We start from the raw sequence: 18,764 nt of genomic DNA, 5'->3' as shown, positions 1-18,764 counted from the left end.
TATGTTTGGGAAGGGGACCTTACAAAAAATCACAGTGTTAGAAGAGCTGTGAGTTCAGTGTTAGCAGTTGTTCTCTATGGAGCCCAAAGTGAATGTGATGTGGCTAACACCTTGGTTAACATTCCAGTTTAAGGGCTGTTTTCCCTCCAACTAAAGTGGGGGGAGGGTTTGCAGCGTTAACTGAAGTTAGGAGCGTATCTCCTGGGCTGACTAATGAGGAGGAGCTGAAGTTTAATGAATTCATGTCCTATTTTCTTATCATGCAGAAGCAATAATTGTGGGAGATGACTGCAGCGTATTAAGCGTGCACTCAGCTCCTGGGTCTGCTTGTGGGGAAGGAGAGAGATCAGGGATAGAAGCAGGGCAGATGAGGAAACTTCAGTGTTGCTAGTTTGACAACCTATGCCCATGTCAGCTCTGTTAGCAGGCGTACCTGCATATTTTGAGTTGACTTAGCAATAAACAATAGTGGCAAAATGTTGATGTGAGTCTTATGGGCTGTTATTTTAGCAGATTGCCTTTTAGCTCAGCGTTGTTCTTTCCAGAAGTTGATTGCTTTGGGAGAAAGCTATCAAGTTCCATTACAGTTTGTGTTCACGTAACATTAGCTGTAAGACAGGAGGTGTGTAAAATTGCTCAGTGCATGGAAGTGCACTTGGTTTAACATTCAAGCTGAGGTTCAGGAAGAGCAGCCTTGCTGCTGTTAGCACCAAATCTGACAGCTCTCAACCGTACCCCGTTTCAGGTTGGTGAAGGGAACAGCCTACCACTGGGACCTCCTCCTTGTGGCGCTGATAAATACGGGGCTGTCCATCTTTGGCCTTCCATGGATCCATGCTGCCTTCCCTCACTCTCCAATGCACGTCCGTGCTCTGGCCTATGTAGAGGAGAGGGTTGAAAACGGGCACATCTACGAGACGTAAGTAGGAACCGCAAAGCTACCATGGCTCTCTTTGGTTTGATTTGAGCTTTCCTTATGCTTTGGGTACAATGGGATATAGGGTATGGTTGGAGATCTAGCTTGTCTTGAACGCTCTGAGAGATGAAAGTGGAAGGGAACGTGGACCAAACAAAGCCACCTCAGCTGCTACGGTTTGTTGCTCTGCTTCATCCCCCTTCCCCGAATCACTTGTTCTAGAAGAGCCACAAACTCGTGCTTTTCTCAATGGCAGGAAGTAGCCTGAAGGAATTCAGCAAATTTAGGTGCAGAGAGTCAGCCAAGACCTTCTTTGCTTTTATCTCTGTGTGAAGCTGAGATGTTTTGGCCAGACTTCTCTAGATATCTTCACCAGAAAAAATCCAGTCTGATTCATCCCGTGGGACCTGTCTAGTGGTTATTACAAAGGATAGGAAAAATGCAGCAGCATTTCAGAGCTCCTATGTTCTTCCACCATGCTTTGGAAAGGCAAGAGGCTTATTAAATTCTCTTTTCCTTAAGTAAAAACCATGCCTGGGTCACACCATTCTATTTAAGGCAAGATTTTTTTTTGCTGCTCTGAGTTGTCAAATGCTTTCTTATCAGGGTCTTATTTAAGAAAATAATAATTAAAAAATCCAATTTCTTATGAAACTTCCTCCAGAATAGAGATTATCTGGTCCGTTTGATCTCGGCACATTACACTCGAACGCTTTTACCTCAGAAGTGGTAATTTCCACTCACATGCCATTAGTTTTAATTATGCTATCTTTTTGTTTCCATTTTCAAAATCCTCACTTCTCATAAGTGAGACTAAGTGGTCATTTACTTTGGGGAAATGGAGTGGATCTGTCTTTTAATTTCAATCTTGCCTCTATGCTGTTATGTTCTGGGCCCAGCCCAGTTGGGCTTGTCTGCTTTCTGGGTTGCTGGTAGATATTTCACATGACATCCATATGTTGCTGTTCCCTGCAGTGCTTTTGTAGCCCTCTGTTGGGATGTCAGCTCCTGGGCTCATATTCCCATTAGTGTGTGTTGGCATTAGTTGTTCCTACAACTGTATCTTTGCTTTGAATCCATGGAAAGCATTATGTTATGAGAAGGGGGGGAAAAAAAGAATAAAACTTGAGTTGCTTTAATGGGGTTTGTAGGCTTGTATTCATAAACTAAAATCATTAAATTGGAAAAGACATCCAAGATTAACAAGTCCAACCCACCCCCACCATACCCACTGACCACGTCCCTCAGTGCCACATCTCCATGGTTCTTGAACATCTCCTAGGGTGGTGACTCCACCACTCCACTCCTCTTTGCCAGTGCATCACCATTCTTTTGGAGAAGAAACGTTTTTGGGATCCGTCTGTTTCTCCTGATGCATTACAGAAGAGATTATAGACAACTATAGTCCAGGAGATGCATCATTTTCCCTTTGAAACCCATAAGCCAAGCCTCCCTATTTTCTGCTGTCAGATACCTAGTGGCTCCTTTCATCTTTTGCCACCCACTGTCTTTATGCTGTGCTGTTTTCTCCTGGCAAAGCTCAGTTCCTTGTGCAAATTAAGGGCCTTCTGTCCTTGTCCTTTGCTCTGTCACCCAGCTGCCCCCAAAATAACAGGGGAGAGCCCTCCTTTGCTTTGTTAACATAGATGTAGGTCCAGTGATTACCCTAAAAAGAACTGAGAGATGACCTAATCTCTCTATGTACTTTCCCTTGTGGCACTGCTCTGCCTCTGTGTAAATTTGTGCTTTGAACCAAATACAGGGAGCAAAGACAGGAATAAGGGCTGCCTGCTTGTCTGAATTCCCTTTGAGACTGAAGCTGCTTGTTCTCTGCAAAGCGCTGAGCCATAAACAGGAGGCTCTGAGCAATGCTGTCACCTTTTTCTCTTAGCTCTGCTGAAAAAGAAAACGTACCATAGCTCAATTAGAAAATTGGGAGTTGTTCTGGTGCTGACTCCCTTGGCAGGTTCCTCTCCTGCATTCGAATCAAAGCTCCATGAGGATGATGGCACTAACAGGAATAAAGCTCCGTCACAATGAAAGCGGAATTTTCTTCTTCTTCCCTGTGGGTGAACCACTTGAATTTGATGGGAATCTGGCAATCTGCAAATAGGCATACGGAGGAGGTGGGGAATGGCTAATCCCATGCTAACCATTTTAAAGGATCCTAGGGAAACGAGCCTGGATTCTGCTCTATAATCTGTTAATTACATCATTTCCATTGCAGTACAGACTTTCTGGAACTGCTTCCTCAAGAGACGAACCAGATTCTGAACTGTTGGTTTTTTTTTTCCTGGAAATTAGAAAGGTGCCAGAGTTGGCAAAGGAGCATCTGAAGGGTGGGAAGTTCAGCTTCAAAAACATGGAATTTGATAAATAATGAGCAGTTCTAACTATTTTGGCAAGAGATTCCAGGCTACTTTATATGGCTTTAACAGCAAGTGAGCATAGTTATTGCAGAACTTATGTACATTCAGACACTCCTCAATGCTGTGACTGCTGCATCCCTAAGAGAAGACGACAAAATGTGATGAGCTTCAAAAATCTGTTACCAAAAGGCTGCTGCTCTGGGCTGTTCCCATCCGTGCAGGCTTATATCTTATTGAAATGTGTTGGTTTCATATCTAGCTTTGATCCTGAGCTCTTCAGTTTCCATCATTGCGCTCACAAGGAACCTAGCAACCTTGTGTATGCTCTGTTTGCAGATTGTGAACATCTTCTTTTTCCCAAAACAAGAAATGCTTCCTTGGTAGCTTGCCCAAAGGCAAAACTAGGGGAGCTCTTACTGCACACGGATGGACTGAATCACTTAGTGCATCTCTTCCCTCCTGCTTTACTGCAACACTCGAGAGGCTCATAGTGGTTCTGATGGCACTAAAGTGGTCTGACTGCTCCTTATTGGACTATCAGATTAATCTGAAATAGCCCCTGCAGTTGCACTTAAAGCTTGCTTGTCTCTGTCTCTGAGACTTCTGTTCTGCAGTGATGCAGGCCTGGAGGCTGTGCAAATGATGCCAAATGATATCCCCCAGCTGATGTTCCTGTTCTTCCAGAGCTGATGGAGCAGTTTGCAGATAACAGGGGGAAGCAGCTCTCCTCCTCTGGCTTCTCCAGGCAATGGGAGGGACATCCCATTAAGAAACTTGCAAAAGTGTGTTTGGAAGGAGGAAGGCTGTGGTTTTGACTGTTTAAATTCAGATGTGAAGGAAGAAGGGGAGTTCCACAGAGGTTAATACCTCCTGTCTCTTCTGCGTATCCTTTTTTGGTAATCTTGGATGACACATAGAATCTGCCTCAACACTCACTGGGAAATTTAAGTGTTGTCCTCAGGACTTGGTGTTCTGTTTGTAATAGTTGTTATTCCTTAGGTTTCATGTAAATTCTGTGTTATCCAAGTGCTAAGAGCAAGCCTTGGCCTGTTGTGCTTTCCCTCAGACCCTAAATACAGGTGTGGAAGATTCCTTCATCCAGCTCCCCCACAGCATCGTTACGTTCTTGAATGCAAAAAAAACCAAAATTTCAGATGTTCAACCTGACCATGTTTAAAAGAAAGGCTCTCAATACTGAAAGAATTCACTGAGAAGGAACCTTCTTTAGTACAGAAGGGATTACGAAGTGTCAGCAGTACTTGGAAAAAAGGGAAATGTTCTCATAGATCTTGTGCTAATCCTCACAGTGCTTTGTGTAGAGGGTTAATTCAGAATGTCTTGCAGCCACCAGATGATGCCTAGAGAGCCTGTGGCAAGAGTTTCACCAATAATAGGGGATTTATTCACCCGCTTATACTGTGGATTTATCTTCTAAATATGTGTATAAGTATGAATTACATTAAGAATCTCTTTTTTTCTCTATAAGTACTCTTGAGAGATGAGGGTTTTGTTTCCTCCCATTGTTTTGGGCTTACATTGAATGAAAACAAAACAACCCTCTCACCCCTGAGTAGGCTCTGGAATTTGCTGCACACTTTTCTGCCAATCTTTTGTTGCTATTTATTAAAAATTGTTCATAAATTCTATGAAATTTGCACTAATGAATTATAAGGTCTACATGGTGGTAGGCAATTCACAGCACTGCTGCTGTAATCCACAGCAGAATTAAATTTCTAGCTCCATGCATAGTGCTTCCAGCATTCCCTCCATGTAAACAAGGCAATCCTCGCATACATCCGTTGACTCTCAGTTGAGAATGCAGATCCATCTTTTTCCTTCCAAGACGTTCATTAGTTCCTGTAGAAGCCAACGAGTTTTATTCTGGATAAAAGCCAGTTGCATACGCGTTGGGTAAATTGAGGGAAGGATTAATGCCCAGAAAAAGGATTCTTGCCTATTTTCTTGCAATGTGCTGGATAGAATTAGTTTAGAGGGCAATTTAGTTCAGGATGGGGATCTGTGCAGCTTCGGAGAAGGGGAATTTGGCACTTCTCCAGGTGCTCTGTTTGAGTCGTGGATTAAGTGCCTGGCCTGGATCCAGCAGAGCTCTGTCTTCTCGGTGTCAGCGTGGGGCCAGAAGTGCTGATCTCAGTGCTGTGGAGATGAGTTTCCCTTTCCTGAGTGGCACGTGTCCTGAGCTCCCTCTGAGCTGTGTGCCCCGGTAAGAAGTTTATGTGGGTACTGGGGTTCTTATCCTTCTCCACTAATTCCTGTTTTTCTGCTTCCAGGATTGTGAGTGTGAAGGAGACCCGGCTGACGAGTCTGGTGGCAAACTTCTTGGTTGGCCTCTCGCTCCTGCTCCTCCCTTTCCCTCTTCAGTGGATTCCAAAACCAGTCCTCTATGGCCTCTTCCTCTACATTGCATTGACCTCCATTGATGGGAACCAGCTCTTTGAGAGGGTGGCTCTGCTGCTCAAGGAACAGGTAATGTTCACACATTGGCTTGGTGTGGAGTAAATAAATCATGCTTACAACCTGGGAGCCAGCCAGTGCCAAGAGCTAACGTGGTGTGGCAAGCTGATGGTGCTGGGAATGGGCTTACCCCCAGAATTCATGTTCTCGTGAGGCTGATTTCCATCTTCCATCTTGATTTCCATTGATTTCCATTTTCCACCTGCACCTTGCGTATCCATTTCACCTTTCTCTGCAGAGAGGGGAGGGAGTGAAAGATGATGTCTCTGGCTGAGTCTGACTGTCACTGAGACATGAGCAAGAGAATTCTTTTGTGTGAAAGCAGATGAACAAGTGAGAGAGTAATGCTGTGTCAAACAACAAAAGTGGCAAGGTTATTGTTGGGTTAGAAAAAAGTGGTAGCTGAATTGTTCAGAGAATTACACCTCATCTCATTCCTTTCAAATTCTGCATAAATTGCTTTCTGCATTTCGTTTCCCTGCTGTGAAAGCATTTGAGTTCTCCTGCTTGGAGTAGTGTCCCAGATAATCCCACTCTTCTCAGTTTGCTTCAGGATTGCTCTAGAAAGCCTTTCTCCAGGAGGGTAAGAATGAGTGCATGGGTGGAACCAGGAGAAGACCTGCTCTGAACTCTGTAGGGCACAAACACATTCACACAACACATGCATTCAAACACTGCCTGTGATAGTTGCAGAACCATTGCACACGGGGTGTGTGTTAGTCTTAAAACCCCCCCAGTGTCTGTCAGCTGCAGAGTATGTGTGTCTTAAGAATAGTTAGGAAAAAAGAAACAAATCTACGATGATGACTTTCAGTTTTGCTGACAAAGCTTCAGAAAAGGTCACTTGTGCCTCGTTTTATGCTTTTGTCTCAACATGTGCAAAGTGTCATGAGATAGTACACTCAAAATGAAATGACTTGTGCTATTGAGATGCTCCTGATGTGGGATGAAAACAAATCTGGAAATCTGCTTTCAGGCCATCTGTATGACAAGTGCATTAAGGCCCTCGTTGGCACTGTGGGCAGTACCTGGGAGCAATAATGAGCCTCCAGCTCACCTCTTATGTAATGGGTCAAGGGCTTAGCAAGCCTGGTGCTTCTGCTAATCTGTCTTAACCTCTGAGATGTAACATCAGAGATCAAGACTGTGAAATCGGGGTAAAGATTACCATTGTCATGTTGATTTTTTGAATGGAGATTGAATAGTTATGCGGTTGAATAGTGATGCTGTGGAATATTACTTCTGATTTTAATACAAATTCTGTGGAATTTTCCGAGCTTCAGCTTGGAAAATTAAAAAGTAATGTTAAATATGGAACTCTCACTTTTCTGGAAACCTTTTAATGAGTCATGGCACAATCTGAATCCGTTGAGTCTGTATCAGTGCCAGCAGACAGTCGCTCATACGCTTCATTGATGTATAGACAGTGAGTCAAAGCCTGTACTCAGACATGAGCAAGTCACTGTCAGTGTAAACCACGAGTGATATTTAGCCTATTAATGTCACTTTTTGCTCTTTCTCAAAAGCGAGTAGTTCATGTGAGTGGAGAATCATGGCTGTTGGAGGCTGGCCTCTTCCAGCACCTCCACAATCTCATCTCTTGCTGTTCCCGTAGCAAGGTTCGGATGGAAAATGGGACCACCAGGGCAAGCATAGTCTGATCAGCAGGAGGAAGGCTATGTAATAATGAAGAGCTGGGTTTCAGGTGTGGAAACAAGTGATGGGGTTGCTGGATGAATATTTCTGCTTCCCATCACTCTCTGTGCACCCCCTCAGGCACTTCATGTGTTGCTGCAAAGCCCTGATAATCCTACTCAGGGGAATCTCATTACTGTACTTATCAAGATATTTTCTTGCACTCCAGATGCTCCCTGAGGCAGTCTTCATTGTGTGTTATTTCTCCCCCGGGTTTCTCGTGCCCAGTCATCATCTGTGTGTTGTTGCCAATGCAGTCAGGTTGTTGCATGCTTTAACCCTACAAATCCTACGTTCAGCTGTTGAGCACATTAAGGACTGTTAATGCACAGCATGGTGTAAACTGGGTTTGTTAAAACCCTTGTTCTGAAGCCTGCATTGTGTCCTGCAGTCACGAGTCCAGGTTGCTGCATTTCTCAGACATCATTCTTCTCTTCCCAGACTGCTTATCCTCCGACTCATTACATCCGCAGAGTGCCCCAGAGAAAGATCCACTATTTCACAGGCTTGCAGGTCCTGCAGCTCCTCATCCTATGTGGTTTTGGCATGTCACCGTTGCCCTACATGAAGATGATCTTCCCACTCATCATGATAGGAATGATCCCAATCAGGTAAGAAACTCTTCCCAACAAAGCTTGGCTGTATTTCTTACTATCTCCAATGCTTCTTGTCTTCCAGCTGTTGGAAGCCTGAGTGGCTGAAGAGGAGACACAGTGGTCTCCTGAGTACATGATGACTTGAGGAGGAATAGCACAGAGAGCCTTTGACTTCAATAACACGAAGTGTTGTGCAAAGGGATTTGGTCTGGTTTGTCACTTTTTAGCTGGCAAAGAGGCACCTGGGTCTCCCTTTGCAGTGCCTGTGAGCACATGTCTTCCTGAGTAGCTGCAGTCATCTGAGCCTTTCCTCTTGGTATTGAGAATGCTCCATCTTGCTTTGCATTCTGATTCCCCAAAACCTGCAGTCAGGGCAGAGCTGGAAACTCTCTTTTGCACCACATGAATGTAAAGAGGAAGGAATCCTTATCTTTTATATAGTGCTGGGATGCAGTGACCTTACAGACCACCTGTGTTGCTGAATGCCATTGTAAGTAATCAGCTCAGACAGACCACCTGAAATCTTCAAAATGCATCTAACATAAAACTACAGGAACCCCACAATATCTTGCAATCCTCATTCAGTGACAGAATATCCTGAGTTAGAAGAGACCCTTAATGATCATCGTGTCCAACCCCTGAAAGGGAATAATTGAAGTTTAGTGTTTTCCTAATGTTCTTTAAACAGTGTCTGTCCATCATTCTTCAGTTAAATCATGCTTTCTTCTCCATTCTTAGGCTGTAATGAGAAGCCTTAATAAGATCTTAGAACATATCTCTTTCCAGTCCATTTGATTATTTTTAGGCCTGTATGGCATCCAGTGATATCTAGTTCTCTTTGAGCTTGCAGTGCTGGAGGTTTTGCATCTGATATGGAAGCTCAGTGCTCCCGATGTGATAATCTGCAAAAGCAGCTATTGTGGTGGCAATCCTCTTGGCTGGTAAAGCTGGGTTCAGTTCTTTCCAAAACAAAAGCAAATGTCAGCTGCCATGGCTTTCAGCAGGATCCCAGTTAGAGCTATTTGGGCTGGGTGTTTGAAGATGAACCAGCCAGTAGAGAGCACTGAAATGGTTGCTCTTATGGTAGGAGATGCTCTCCCACCATTCAGGTAGGTGGCTCTAGGGATGCCTGGTTAAATGGCTGGCAAATAATTTGTGGATGACGGATTCTTGTGGGAATTCCAAGCCTCTGCAGAGTATCTCAGTACAGGAAAGAAAATTCAGGGCATTCTTACTTAAGTCACAGTATCATAGAATGGCTCGGGTTGGAAGAGGGACCTCAAGGATCATGAATCTCTAACCCCTGCTACGGGCAGGGCCGCCACCAACCTCCATGTTTAATACCAGACCAGGCTGCCCAGGGCCCCATCCAACCTGGCCTCAAACACCTCTAAGCATGGGGTATTCACAATCTCTGGGCAGGTATAAATATTCAGTTAATATAAATTGTTATAAGGTAAATTACTGTGGAGAATGCTGTGTCAGAGAACCTGAATTTCTCAAAAAGCTGGGTAATTTAATGGTGCAAATACATGTTTTCTTTGACTAAATAAGGCACTGTCGTCTTATGCTATATCTACTAAGTTGTTTCCCTTGCCAGAGCAGCTTTTCAAATAGCCTTTGTAATTGGCCCTGCTGCTAAGGGGAAAATGGTAGTACCTGGAATGGAAAGCTGCCCTCTGCTTCCTTCCTTCTGAATTCCACATTGCTTTCATGCAATGTCTGTGGGCTCCAGCTGAGAAGGCTGCACCATGATGCATAGCTCTGTAGCAAATAATGACTTTCTCATGGAGATCTGGCGCTCTAAATAGATGAAGCAGAAAAGAAGAAATGCTTTTTTAAAGAAGCAGAGGGAGGAAGAAGAGAATAGCCAGGGGTCAGAGTTGAGAATCAAACCCAGCTGAATGAGTCACAGCTCGGTGTCCCATCCAGAAAACTTGCCATATGGTTTGCTTGTCTCAAGGCTGCATTCCCTTCCTTCCAACTGCATTTAAACACGTGCTTTGCATTGTCATTTACTGGGTCCAATGTTTTTTCCAGTGTCAGTGTTGAAACCTAACTGATTTCAGTGACTTACTATTGCAGTGGAATGGTCTGTTGGGAGAAAATGATATTTATTTTTTTGGTGTGCCCAATTCCAAGCGTTGAGCCAAAACAGGGGGGTGTCTGGTGTTTATTGTTACACTCCTATCCCTGCCCTGGGACGTACTTAGAGTTGCTCAGAGAGGAAGAATCTTTCGACATTCTGTTTCTGTGCTTTCACAGCTTTCAAGCATTTTACTTCATGGCAGGTCAGTCGAAGCAGGTGGGGCATTTCTCAGCAGCAAGTGCTGTTTGGGATCTCTTTTCTAGCTCTTGAAAAGACCCTTCAGGTCGTAAACTGGCTTTCTAGCACTGTACACTATCAGAACAGCTGAATTGCTTCCTCCTTGAATAAGAAAAGTGTCAAACTACAAATGTGCAGTGGGATCTGATAGAGCAGCTTCCTACCATGTTCTTAGTGGCTTTCTTTTCTCACCCAAATACATTAATTGATGAAGGTGTTTGTGGGGAGGAAGAAAATAACAAAAAAAAACACAAAAAACAAAAATGAAACACCAAAACAAAAAACAAACCCCCCAGAATAGAGGAAAGCAAGGGAATAGAGGCATCACTACCTCCATGATCAAATGGATGCTAAGGGCTGGGTAGGCATGGAGCCTTACCAGCAGCTGGAATGTCACTGCCCTGCTCAACTTCTTGATCTCAAGTCTTGATGTATTCTGTGCTTATTAAAAGACTCTCTGAAGCTGCTGGGTTCCCATTAAAACTTCCTCGTGGGGAGAGCTGGAAAGAGTGACCTGATGTACTTGGAGGACTGAGGAAATGCAAGATAAATACCCTTGTATCCTAAAGCTTGTGCCAGCCCTGAAATTTTGGGAAGGGTTTCTCCTGTGGACCCTCAATACTTGCTGTTAAAAGTGTTGTACTGGATGTAAGGCTGCATCAGGTATGGTTTGTGTGTTGGAAAACTGTAGGGAGAGTGCTTAAGAAAACAGGAACAGGATATAAATTGTGACTTGTGGACAAGTAATCCGTCCACTAGCAAGCTGGGGACAGCAGGAAGCTATTGCTTGCCTCCCCAGCACAAAACATGAGTGTGTCTGCAGGCGAATGAAAATCAGACTTGGCAAACAAAACACTTGAATTGAACAGTTTCTAACGCACTCTCTCTGGTTCGTTCTTAGGTATAACCTGCTCCCTAGAATCATTGAAGCCAAGTACTTGGATGCTATGGATGCAGAGCACTAAACAAGATCTGCTGCATGCGGAGCTGTGAGGATGGCTCTCTTGGAGTTGGAAGGATGGGGCGTCTTTGCCAAGGCATAGGACAGTCTATCTGCAGTTCTTTCTTTCACCACTTTCTTTCTGCTCTAATATGGCGTTGGTAATACACATATCAAAGACCAATTGAGCATTGGAGTGTCAGACCAAAACAGCCATGGACTTGGGAGGCCAGTGATCTTTGGAGCTGTGAGGCAAGCAAGCTCGATGGAAATGCCACTTTTCTCATCCCCAAACTGGAAACCCTGGAAAAACAGCATGCCATACAGTTGGAGCATGCATTCAGAGTTGTTATGTGTTCCCTTGTTTGAGGGGTGGGGGAAAATCCCTTTTGTATGCATCACGTCCCTTTTTTCCAAAGCACTGTAAGGACAACAGCTGACCCTTTTACAGAGTGACAGTCCTATTTAGTTTGGCCTTTGAATTCCATTTCCTATTAATCCAGCATTCCCAAATTGGTATCCCAGGTGGGATGGCCTCATAGCAAACTGTTGTCAGGGGAAATGTCTGACTGTCTCTTCAGACTCATTAGCAGAAGGGTTGGAATCAAGTTAGTTTGTACTGACACAACCCACAGCTTTGGATGAGTGTTTAAGTCCCACAGATGACCTGGAAGCATTCAGAAATTGGGCTCACGTGGTGATGTTGGTGGAACTGCATCTGGGTCTGAATTATTTTGGCTCTTTCTGATTTTACCACTTGGTAATCAAACACAGAAGTGTAGTTTTGCACAACTGCAATGTCCTTGCTTGCACCCAGAGTCAGATGCTGAAACTTGTTGAAGGGCAGTTGTGTTAATGATTGCATATACATATGTACAGTAGTGCCTCTGTGTACATATATACATATGGATTTGTGTATATATTTTGCATAGATATTCAAATAGGCCTGGTTCTTTCAAAATATCAGAAGTGTTTTGTGCAATCAGTGTTACCTGTGGTGTCTTGACCATATACTTGTTCTCTGCTTTAGTGCTGCTTTTTCTCATTTGTTGTATGGTCCCTTGTTTTTTTTTCTTCTGAAGCTGCTTGTTCACTATTATTTTTCCATAATTCTTTATTCAAGATGTTTCTTTACTTTCCTTTTCCCATGGCTTGAGACCTTCATCATTCTGTCTTGGTGGTCTGATATGTGAATTTTGCATTTAATTTTAATGTACAGCATGCAATGAAAGTTCTCCTCCTTTGCCTAATCAATATTTGTTGCTCATTTCATTGTTTCTGTTCTGTGACTAATCTCCAGTTTTTTCCCCTGCTCCCAGACATTATATTATATTTCTGGATGAATCTAACTTCTGCAGTCTTTTATATTTCAGTTTATTTAATTTTGCTTGTACAGTGGTCAGTTTTCTTATTTGAAGTACTGTGAAACCAGCTGCCCTTTATGTCAATGCCTGCCCATTGCTGCACGCTACAGATTGCAGGCAAAACTTCAAGGGAAGTGGAGTCCTGATGATGACAAACTTTCAAAACAGCAAAAAATGAGAAAAGGGGAAATTGTTTTGTAAATTAGCAGAGAGAAATGTTGCTTGCTTGCTCGGTTCCCTACGGGTTGGGTGTTTCTCTGCACGATGAGGAAGGCCAACTTTGTAATGAGAGGGAGGAGAGCTGCAGAGAGAATTTCTCAGCATACGAACAGACTCGAGCCGCTGATGATTTGTTGTCTCTGTGCTAAATATCAGGTGGTATTTCATCTCGATGCAGTTACCTATGGTTTTCACACGTGTGTGAAAAGGTTTATTTTCTTGTGGAATCTCTTCGTCTTAATGAAAGAGAGTGTTAAATGTGCTCCCTTGTGGGCATGGTCACTGCATCCCAGAGCTAACACAGGGAAAGCTGTCAGCTTTCATAGCAAGCCAAGCAGCAGCAAGGCCTTCATGTCACAGCCCATTCTCTGTGAATGCTGAGAAGGCTGCAGGTCAAGGTAACACTCCAGCAGATGAAAGCAGGTAAACGTCACACATTGGGCTTTCAGTTGGTCCTGAAGGCAGCAGGGGTAACTCATGTGATGTCTGACCAGTGGTGTGATACTAAATGCAAATCTGTGCATGGCTTCTGACTGCCTTCATCAATGTTTTCTGGGCTTTGAGTCATTTTTGTGGTGAAATTGCTGATGGCTATTACCAAGGTCTACATGTAGAAAGAGAAGGTGAGCAATAGGCAAACAGGATTTTGGGGACTGGGTGGAGGCGGTAAAAGCATCTCTGATCTCCAGTCAACAGAAAAAGATGACAGCAAACAATTAAGTACTTATTGTGAAAGAGCACTTGCACAGGCCTGACAATGCTTGTGTGTTGGGGATGTTATACTTAACCAGAACTAGAATGACAAGTGTTAACTTATGGTCAAGTAAACTATTACCTATCTTGGGAGTACATTGCTGGTGTCTCAGCTCTTGGCTGAGAGAAGTCATCCTGCAGGGTAGTTTGAACTGTATTGTGGATGCTGTGGCTGGAAGGAGGAGACAGTGTGCTTGCTGGGATGAACCTCTGGTCCTCTCCGAGGCCCTGGATGAAATCTCCTCCAGTGCAGAGTAGCTGAGATGGGCTGGCATGCAAGTGTTGCAAGAAGAATTAATTTTGAGATGCGCCCTCCAAGCCTCTCCTCACAAGGACCAAAAAAGCGTCAATTTGAAAACGTTGGTTTGAGTCAAACTTAATTGAAGGTCTCTTAAAATCCAGATAACTGGGGGGAGTTAAATAGCCATCACAATTATTGGGTTGGGGATTCATTGCTGTTGCTTTGCCAGTATGACTTCAGTGTTTGTGTTTTCTCAGTAGCATCCCTAGGATTCTGTTTTGCAAAGTTTTCTTTCTACAGAATGCGTGGGGCCAAAGAATCAAGTGATGGGGGGCTGGTTTAGCCTGTGTGAATATTTCGGACCCGTGTCTAAAGATGTGGGTAATGGAGAGATGTAAGACTACCAAGGCCTCGTGGCTGTTGAGGAGTTGCAATGGTCCTGCAGAGGATTTTCCTCCTACAAGTACCTTTTCTCTTGTTTGCTTCTGGTTTTGCTGACGTAAGTGTAGGCAGGCATCTCCAGGAAGTAGGCTAACTAGGGAAGGAGGGACTGTTCAGAGTTGATCGAGCACTTTAATACTTCTGTGAAGGTTAAGACGATTAGAATGTAAAAGAAGTTTTATTATAAGCTCTTTATATACGCACAATGCTATGTATAACTGTTGCCAAAGAGTTGGGTTTGAAGGATGTTGGTAGCTTTTGAGAGTCCGTGATGCTCACCTGGAACCACAGAGGTCGCAGAATGCTTCTGGAATAAATGCATTTTGGGAGTTGTCTTCTGACAGTTGCCAAAGCAATTGGAAACTGAGAATAGAATAAATTTCTACTCTTGAATTTGTAGTTTTTGATCCTTGCACTGAATGTAGGAGCTAGAAATTAGCTTGATAATTAAAATTGGATTTGTACCTGAATAGCTTTGTTGGTCTGAGACTCGTTTTATTGCCTTCAAAGATGATGTTGACGCTCTAATGTATGGAAATAGTCGTTTCTCCATGTAAATGAAGGGCAGTTGTTGAAACATGGGCTGCTGAACAGGCAATATAGCACTTTCTGGATTGCTTAGAAAGCAAGTCTGGCAACATCACTAACAACAACCCCCCGTGTTCTCTGGCATCAACATCTGAAGCTATTAATAAATGTCAAACTGGAGTTAGGTGATACGTCAAAGCATCACTGAGGAAGGATAGGAGTGGAGAAAACGAATTCAACTAGTTTGTACCACCTGGTGAAGTGTTTCAAGATGAATCCAACAGCTGTCAGATGTGATGCATGCTTCCGGATGACCTGTGTGAACTGGGATGCTCCAAAAAAACAAATACGGTAGACGATCGCACCCACATGCTGTGGTTCAAATAATTGTCCTTCAAAGGTCCCCATCCCCAAGACTGAAACAGTTTGTAAACTTTTGCATGTTGTATTTGTCTGCTTCAGAAACTGCTGCTGAACTGTGTTTTTTCTGGACCTTCTTTGGGGACAGAAGCAAAACGACAACAGAGAAATACGTGAAGTTGGTCAAAGTTGGATAACGCTTGCAGAAGATGCTGGAGGAGAACCTGAGACATGCTGTGTCACCTGGAGCTCCTTCCACTTGGATACTTAATGGGTCACAGACTAGGATCTGCCCCATCGGTTGGGGTGTGCTCATGTTTATCCTTAATCTTATCCACTGTTTTCTGTATTTGTCCTTTGGTATGTTATCACCAAAATGGCCTAACAGGGAAAAAATGGGAGTTGGCTCAAACTTTTGTGCGTTCCTCCGAAACTTCAGTGTTTTCACTGCTTCTGATGCCATCTCCTGACATAGATCTCATCTTCTCCAGCTCTCTCCTGGAAGCTCTCTGGCATCCCCAACTGCAGGAATGCTGACAAAATGCTGAGTGGGTATTTTTCTCTGGAGAACACGAGCCTGTGTTTGAGCAGCAGCGTGGCAGCGGCTGCTCCCTTGGGGCTCGCTCTGCCATAATGGGCAATTAGGAAGGATTTGTAATTGTCCTGCTGTTGCTCTGTCTTCTGCATCTCTTTAGTTGATTACTTTATGGCACAGTGTTCCAGTCGGGCTGTCATCTTTTTCATCTGTCATGCTTCCAAAACAATTTAAATAGGCAGTATGGGAGGGGTTTGCCCAGTTTTCTATCTGTACTGCAGCCTGTGGATGTTTGAAGAGAATAACCTTCTCTAATTGTTTTCATATCTAATTGAGGCATTTAAATGCCAACCCTGACCATTATACTACTGGCTCTGGCTCTAGTTGCAAAGAGCAAGCCATCAATATGGTGTAAGGAGCAGACATACAAGGGAGCTGCCTGAGCACATGCTTAAGAACTACAAATTAGCACTTTCCTTTTCAGCTTTTGTGTGTTTTCCTTCCAAGCAAAGACAATCCTTGGCTGTGACTCTCTCCCTTGTAGAGAACTCTGCATGAGCTCGGATCGCTTGGCACAGTTCTGATGCAGTGTTAAATATTAAGAGCTTGTCCCAAGGGACGTGCTGCCTTCTGCTCCCCATCTGCATCTGTGCTGCAAAGATCTGCTTGCAGGAGGAGGGGATGCGTGTGGCATCTCTGTCCTCCATGTGACGCTTCTTGCTGCTACACAAAGGCCATCAGCATCCCTTGCTTTGCCCCAGGTGGGAGTCTCAAAGTGAACAAAAAGGCAAAGAGTTGGAAAAAATAGTTGGCAATTAAATTCTCTCCTTCTGAACCTCTGAGCTCCGCTGAATTTTTGCTTCTCGCACGTCAAAACAGAAGGGCTGTGGCAGTAGTGGAGCTACGTGATGTGGGCTTTGAGAAGCAGTGTATCAAATTCAGCAGCTGGGGTATTGGTTTCAGCGCTCGGCAGCTCGCTGGTGGCTGTGATCAGCTGTCACCGTGCCTATCAGCAACAATCGCTGTTTCAGCATCAAATTTACATCGGTTTCACCAGGTTGGATGACTTGGGCAGTTTCTGCCACTGTCCACGTAGGCAATGGTGGTATAACATGGCCATGCTGGTCCTGCCCAATGGAGCAAAGTGTGCAGCCCTTGGTGTGGACATCTGAGCAACTCAGCGTGCCCTTCCTCCATTAACTGCTTACCTTTAGGAGCAGTTTGGCCACCTTTCCATTTCATTTTTCTTTTATTAATGTGTCGTCATGTCTTTCTGAGCTTCTCCAATGTGGGACCACGGCATTCCCATCCTAGGGTGGGAGAAAGCATCATGCAGCTGCTGGAGAGTGAGAAACCCATCGTGCTGTTGACCCCTGCAGGATCTCAGCCTCGTGCATTTGGTGGAGCTGCTCTGATTCAGTGAGTCAGATGCCTTTGTGCTCTGTTACTTTCAGAATTGTTTAGTCTCTGTTTTCCTCCATCCTCTTCAACGATGTGGGGCCGTGCCTTTTCTCCGCACAGGAATTACCCTTAAAAGCAAGGCTTGTCTTAAAGTAAGACACCCAGCAACCTTCCCTCCCAAAATGTGTGGTCCTACATGAGTGCAAACCAAACCCTTGGTTCCACCTGAGAAGGGGGCTGCATCTCAAATGCTTCCTCATTTTCCCCCATTCTGCTCTCAAAATCATTAAGGTTGGAAAAGACCTCAAAGATTCCCAAACCCCACTGACCACCTCCCTCGGCGCCACTTCTCCTGCTGCATGGCACATAGCTGGTTTAAACATCTCTGGGTTTGGTGTCTGGGAAGTTTGTTCCCCAGGTTGCTGGGGAACTATTGTGAGGGAAAGCACACGTTCCTATTTATGGAGGTAGGACCTATAGATGTTGCACTTGCTAAATATGCTCTCAAAGCGCATGCCTCTATCTAGTGTTGATTTTACAGTGGGTGATTTCTTTTGATAAGAGTTGCTTTGGGACGTGGGGAGGGGGAGGGAAAGGGGATTCCTTTATTGTGTAAGGAAATTGTATTTAAAAGCAAAATAAAAAGAAATATACTGTTTATATATTTCTACTTCATGCCTAATCAGTGTCCTTTATTTAACCTTCAGCTCCCAGCACAGCTTGGGTCTTTGTCCCAGCACAGATGTATGCATTTCTTTGGTTATTTGTGGGTATCCCTGTAGCTGAGATTAATTCTGTAATCCCCAATGCTTGCAGTATTTGAGCATCTCAACTGTGACGGTAAATAGACGCGTTATCTTGTAGGCAGGCGTCTGGGCAGCCACAATGGGATTGCTTCGTGTCTTAGGGTCTGATTTTTGGGTGGTCTTGCTTGGAGCCAGGTGTTGGATGTGGTGATCCTTCATGGGTCTTTTCCAACTTGAGATATGCTATGGTTAATGGAGAAGAACAAGAAATAATTGCACCTTTCAGCTGATGCAGTGCACTGAGAGAGTCAAGGCCTGGTTACCATTGCCTTTATGGCTCTGTGTTGGCATTGCCCAACGTGGAGACGAGCCTCAAATTAGTGAGATGGTGCACTGTGGGAGCCTGAGGATGAGCTGTTTCCTGGAAATGATGTCATTAGTTATCTACATGGAACCCAAGCTTGAACAGTTTCTCTCCAGTTCCCTGTAGTTTACCAGGGTCCTCAAGAGTCTTGCACTGCAGACGTGGACATGAGATTGAGGCAAAGATAGGACAGCACGAGCATGGTGGCATCCTCTGCAAGGAGGAAGGTTCTGCATCTTCACAGGTCTCTGGCCAGAGGATCAATTCTTCCCTCTGTCAGCATGAGCTGCCCTACAACTGACTCTTTGAAATAACTTACATATGCACGTGGACAGGCTGTGGGTTTGGGGAGGAAGGAGTGAGAGGTGATTTCCAACCACCTGTACTCAGCAAGTGGATCATCCTTCAGAAAGCAAGATCTCTGTGCTAAGAGCTGAGCACTGCACACAGCTCTGATACCTGGAAGGCAGCTGAGAGCTCTTCCCAAAGACTCCTCAG

General features: G+C 44.3%; 2 protein-coding genes across 7 annotated transcripts in view; one reads left to right on the top strand and one right to left on the bottom strand.

Moving 5' to 3' along the window:
• SLC4A11 (solute carrier family 4 member 11) overlaps positions 1 to 17,749 on the top strand; it is a 134,258-nt gene extending 116,509 nt beyond the window's left edge. For all 6 annotated transcript variants that reach the window (XM_048943620.1, XM_048943619.1, XM_048943622.1 and 3 more), the window contains 4 exons: positions 746 to 919; positions 5,574 to 5,769; positions 7,894 to 8,063; positions 11,276 to 17,749. In XM_048943620.1, coding sequence (XP_048799577.1) covers positions 746 to 919; positions 5,574 to 5,769; positions 7,894 to 8,063; positions 11,276 to 11,339 — 604 coding nt within the window. In that variant the 3' untranslated portion in view covers positions 11,340 to 17,749. The remainder of the gene's footprint in view (positions 1 to 745; positions 920 to 5,573; positions 5,770 to 7,893; positions 8,064 to 11,275) is intronic.
• The window catches only part of PTPRA (protein tyrosine phosphatase receptor type A), a 553,533-nt gene that overhangs the window by 222,944 nt on the left and 311,825 nt on the right, over positions 1 to 18,764 (bottom strand). The window lies entirely within an intron of this gene.

This window comes from Lagopus muta, chromosome 4, assembly GCF_023343835.1.
Source record: "Lagopus muta isolate bLagMut1 chromosome 4, bLagMut1 primary, whole genome shotgun sequence".
NCBI lineage: Eukaryota > Metazoa > Chordata > Aves > Galliformes > Phasianidae > Lagopus > Lagopus muta.
This window is presented reverse-complemented; position numbering and strand designations above follow the sequence as displayed.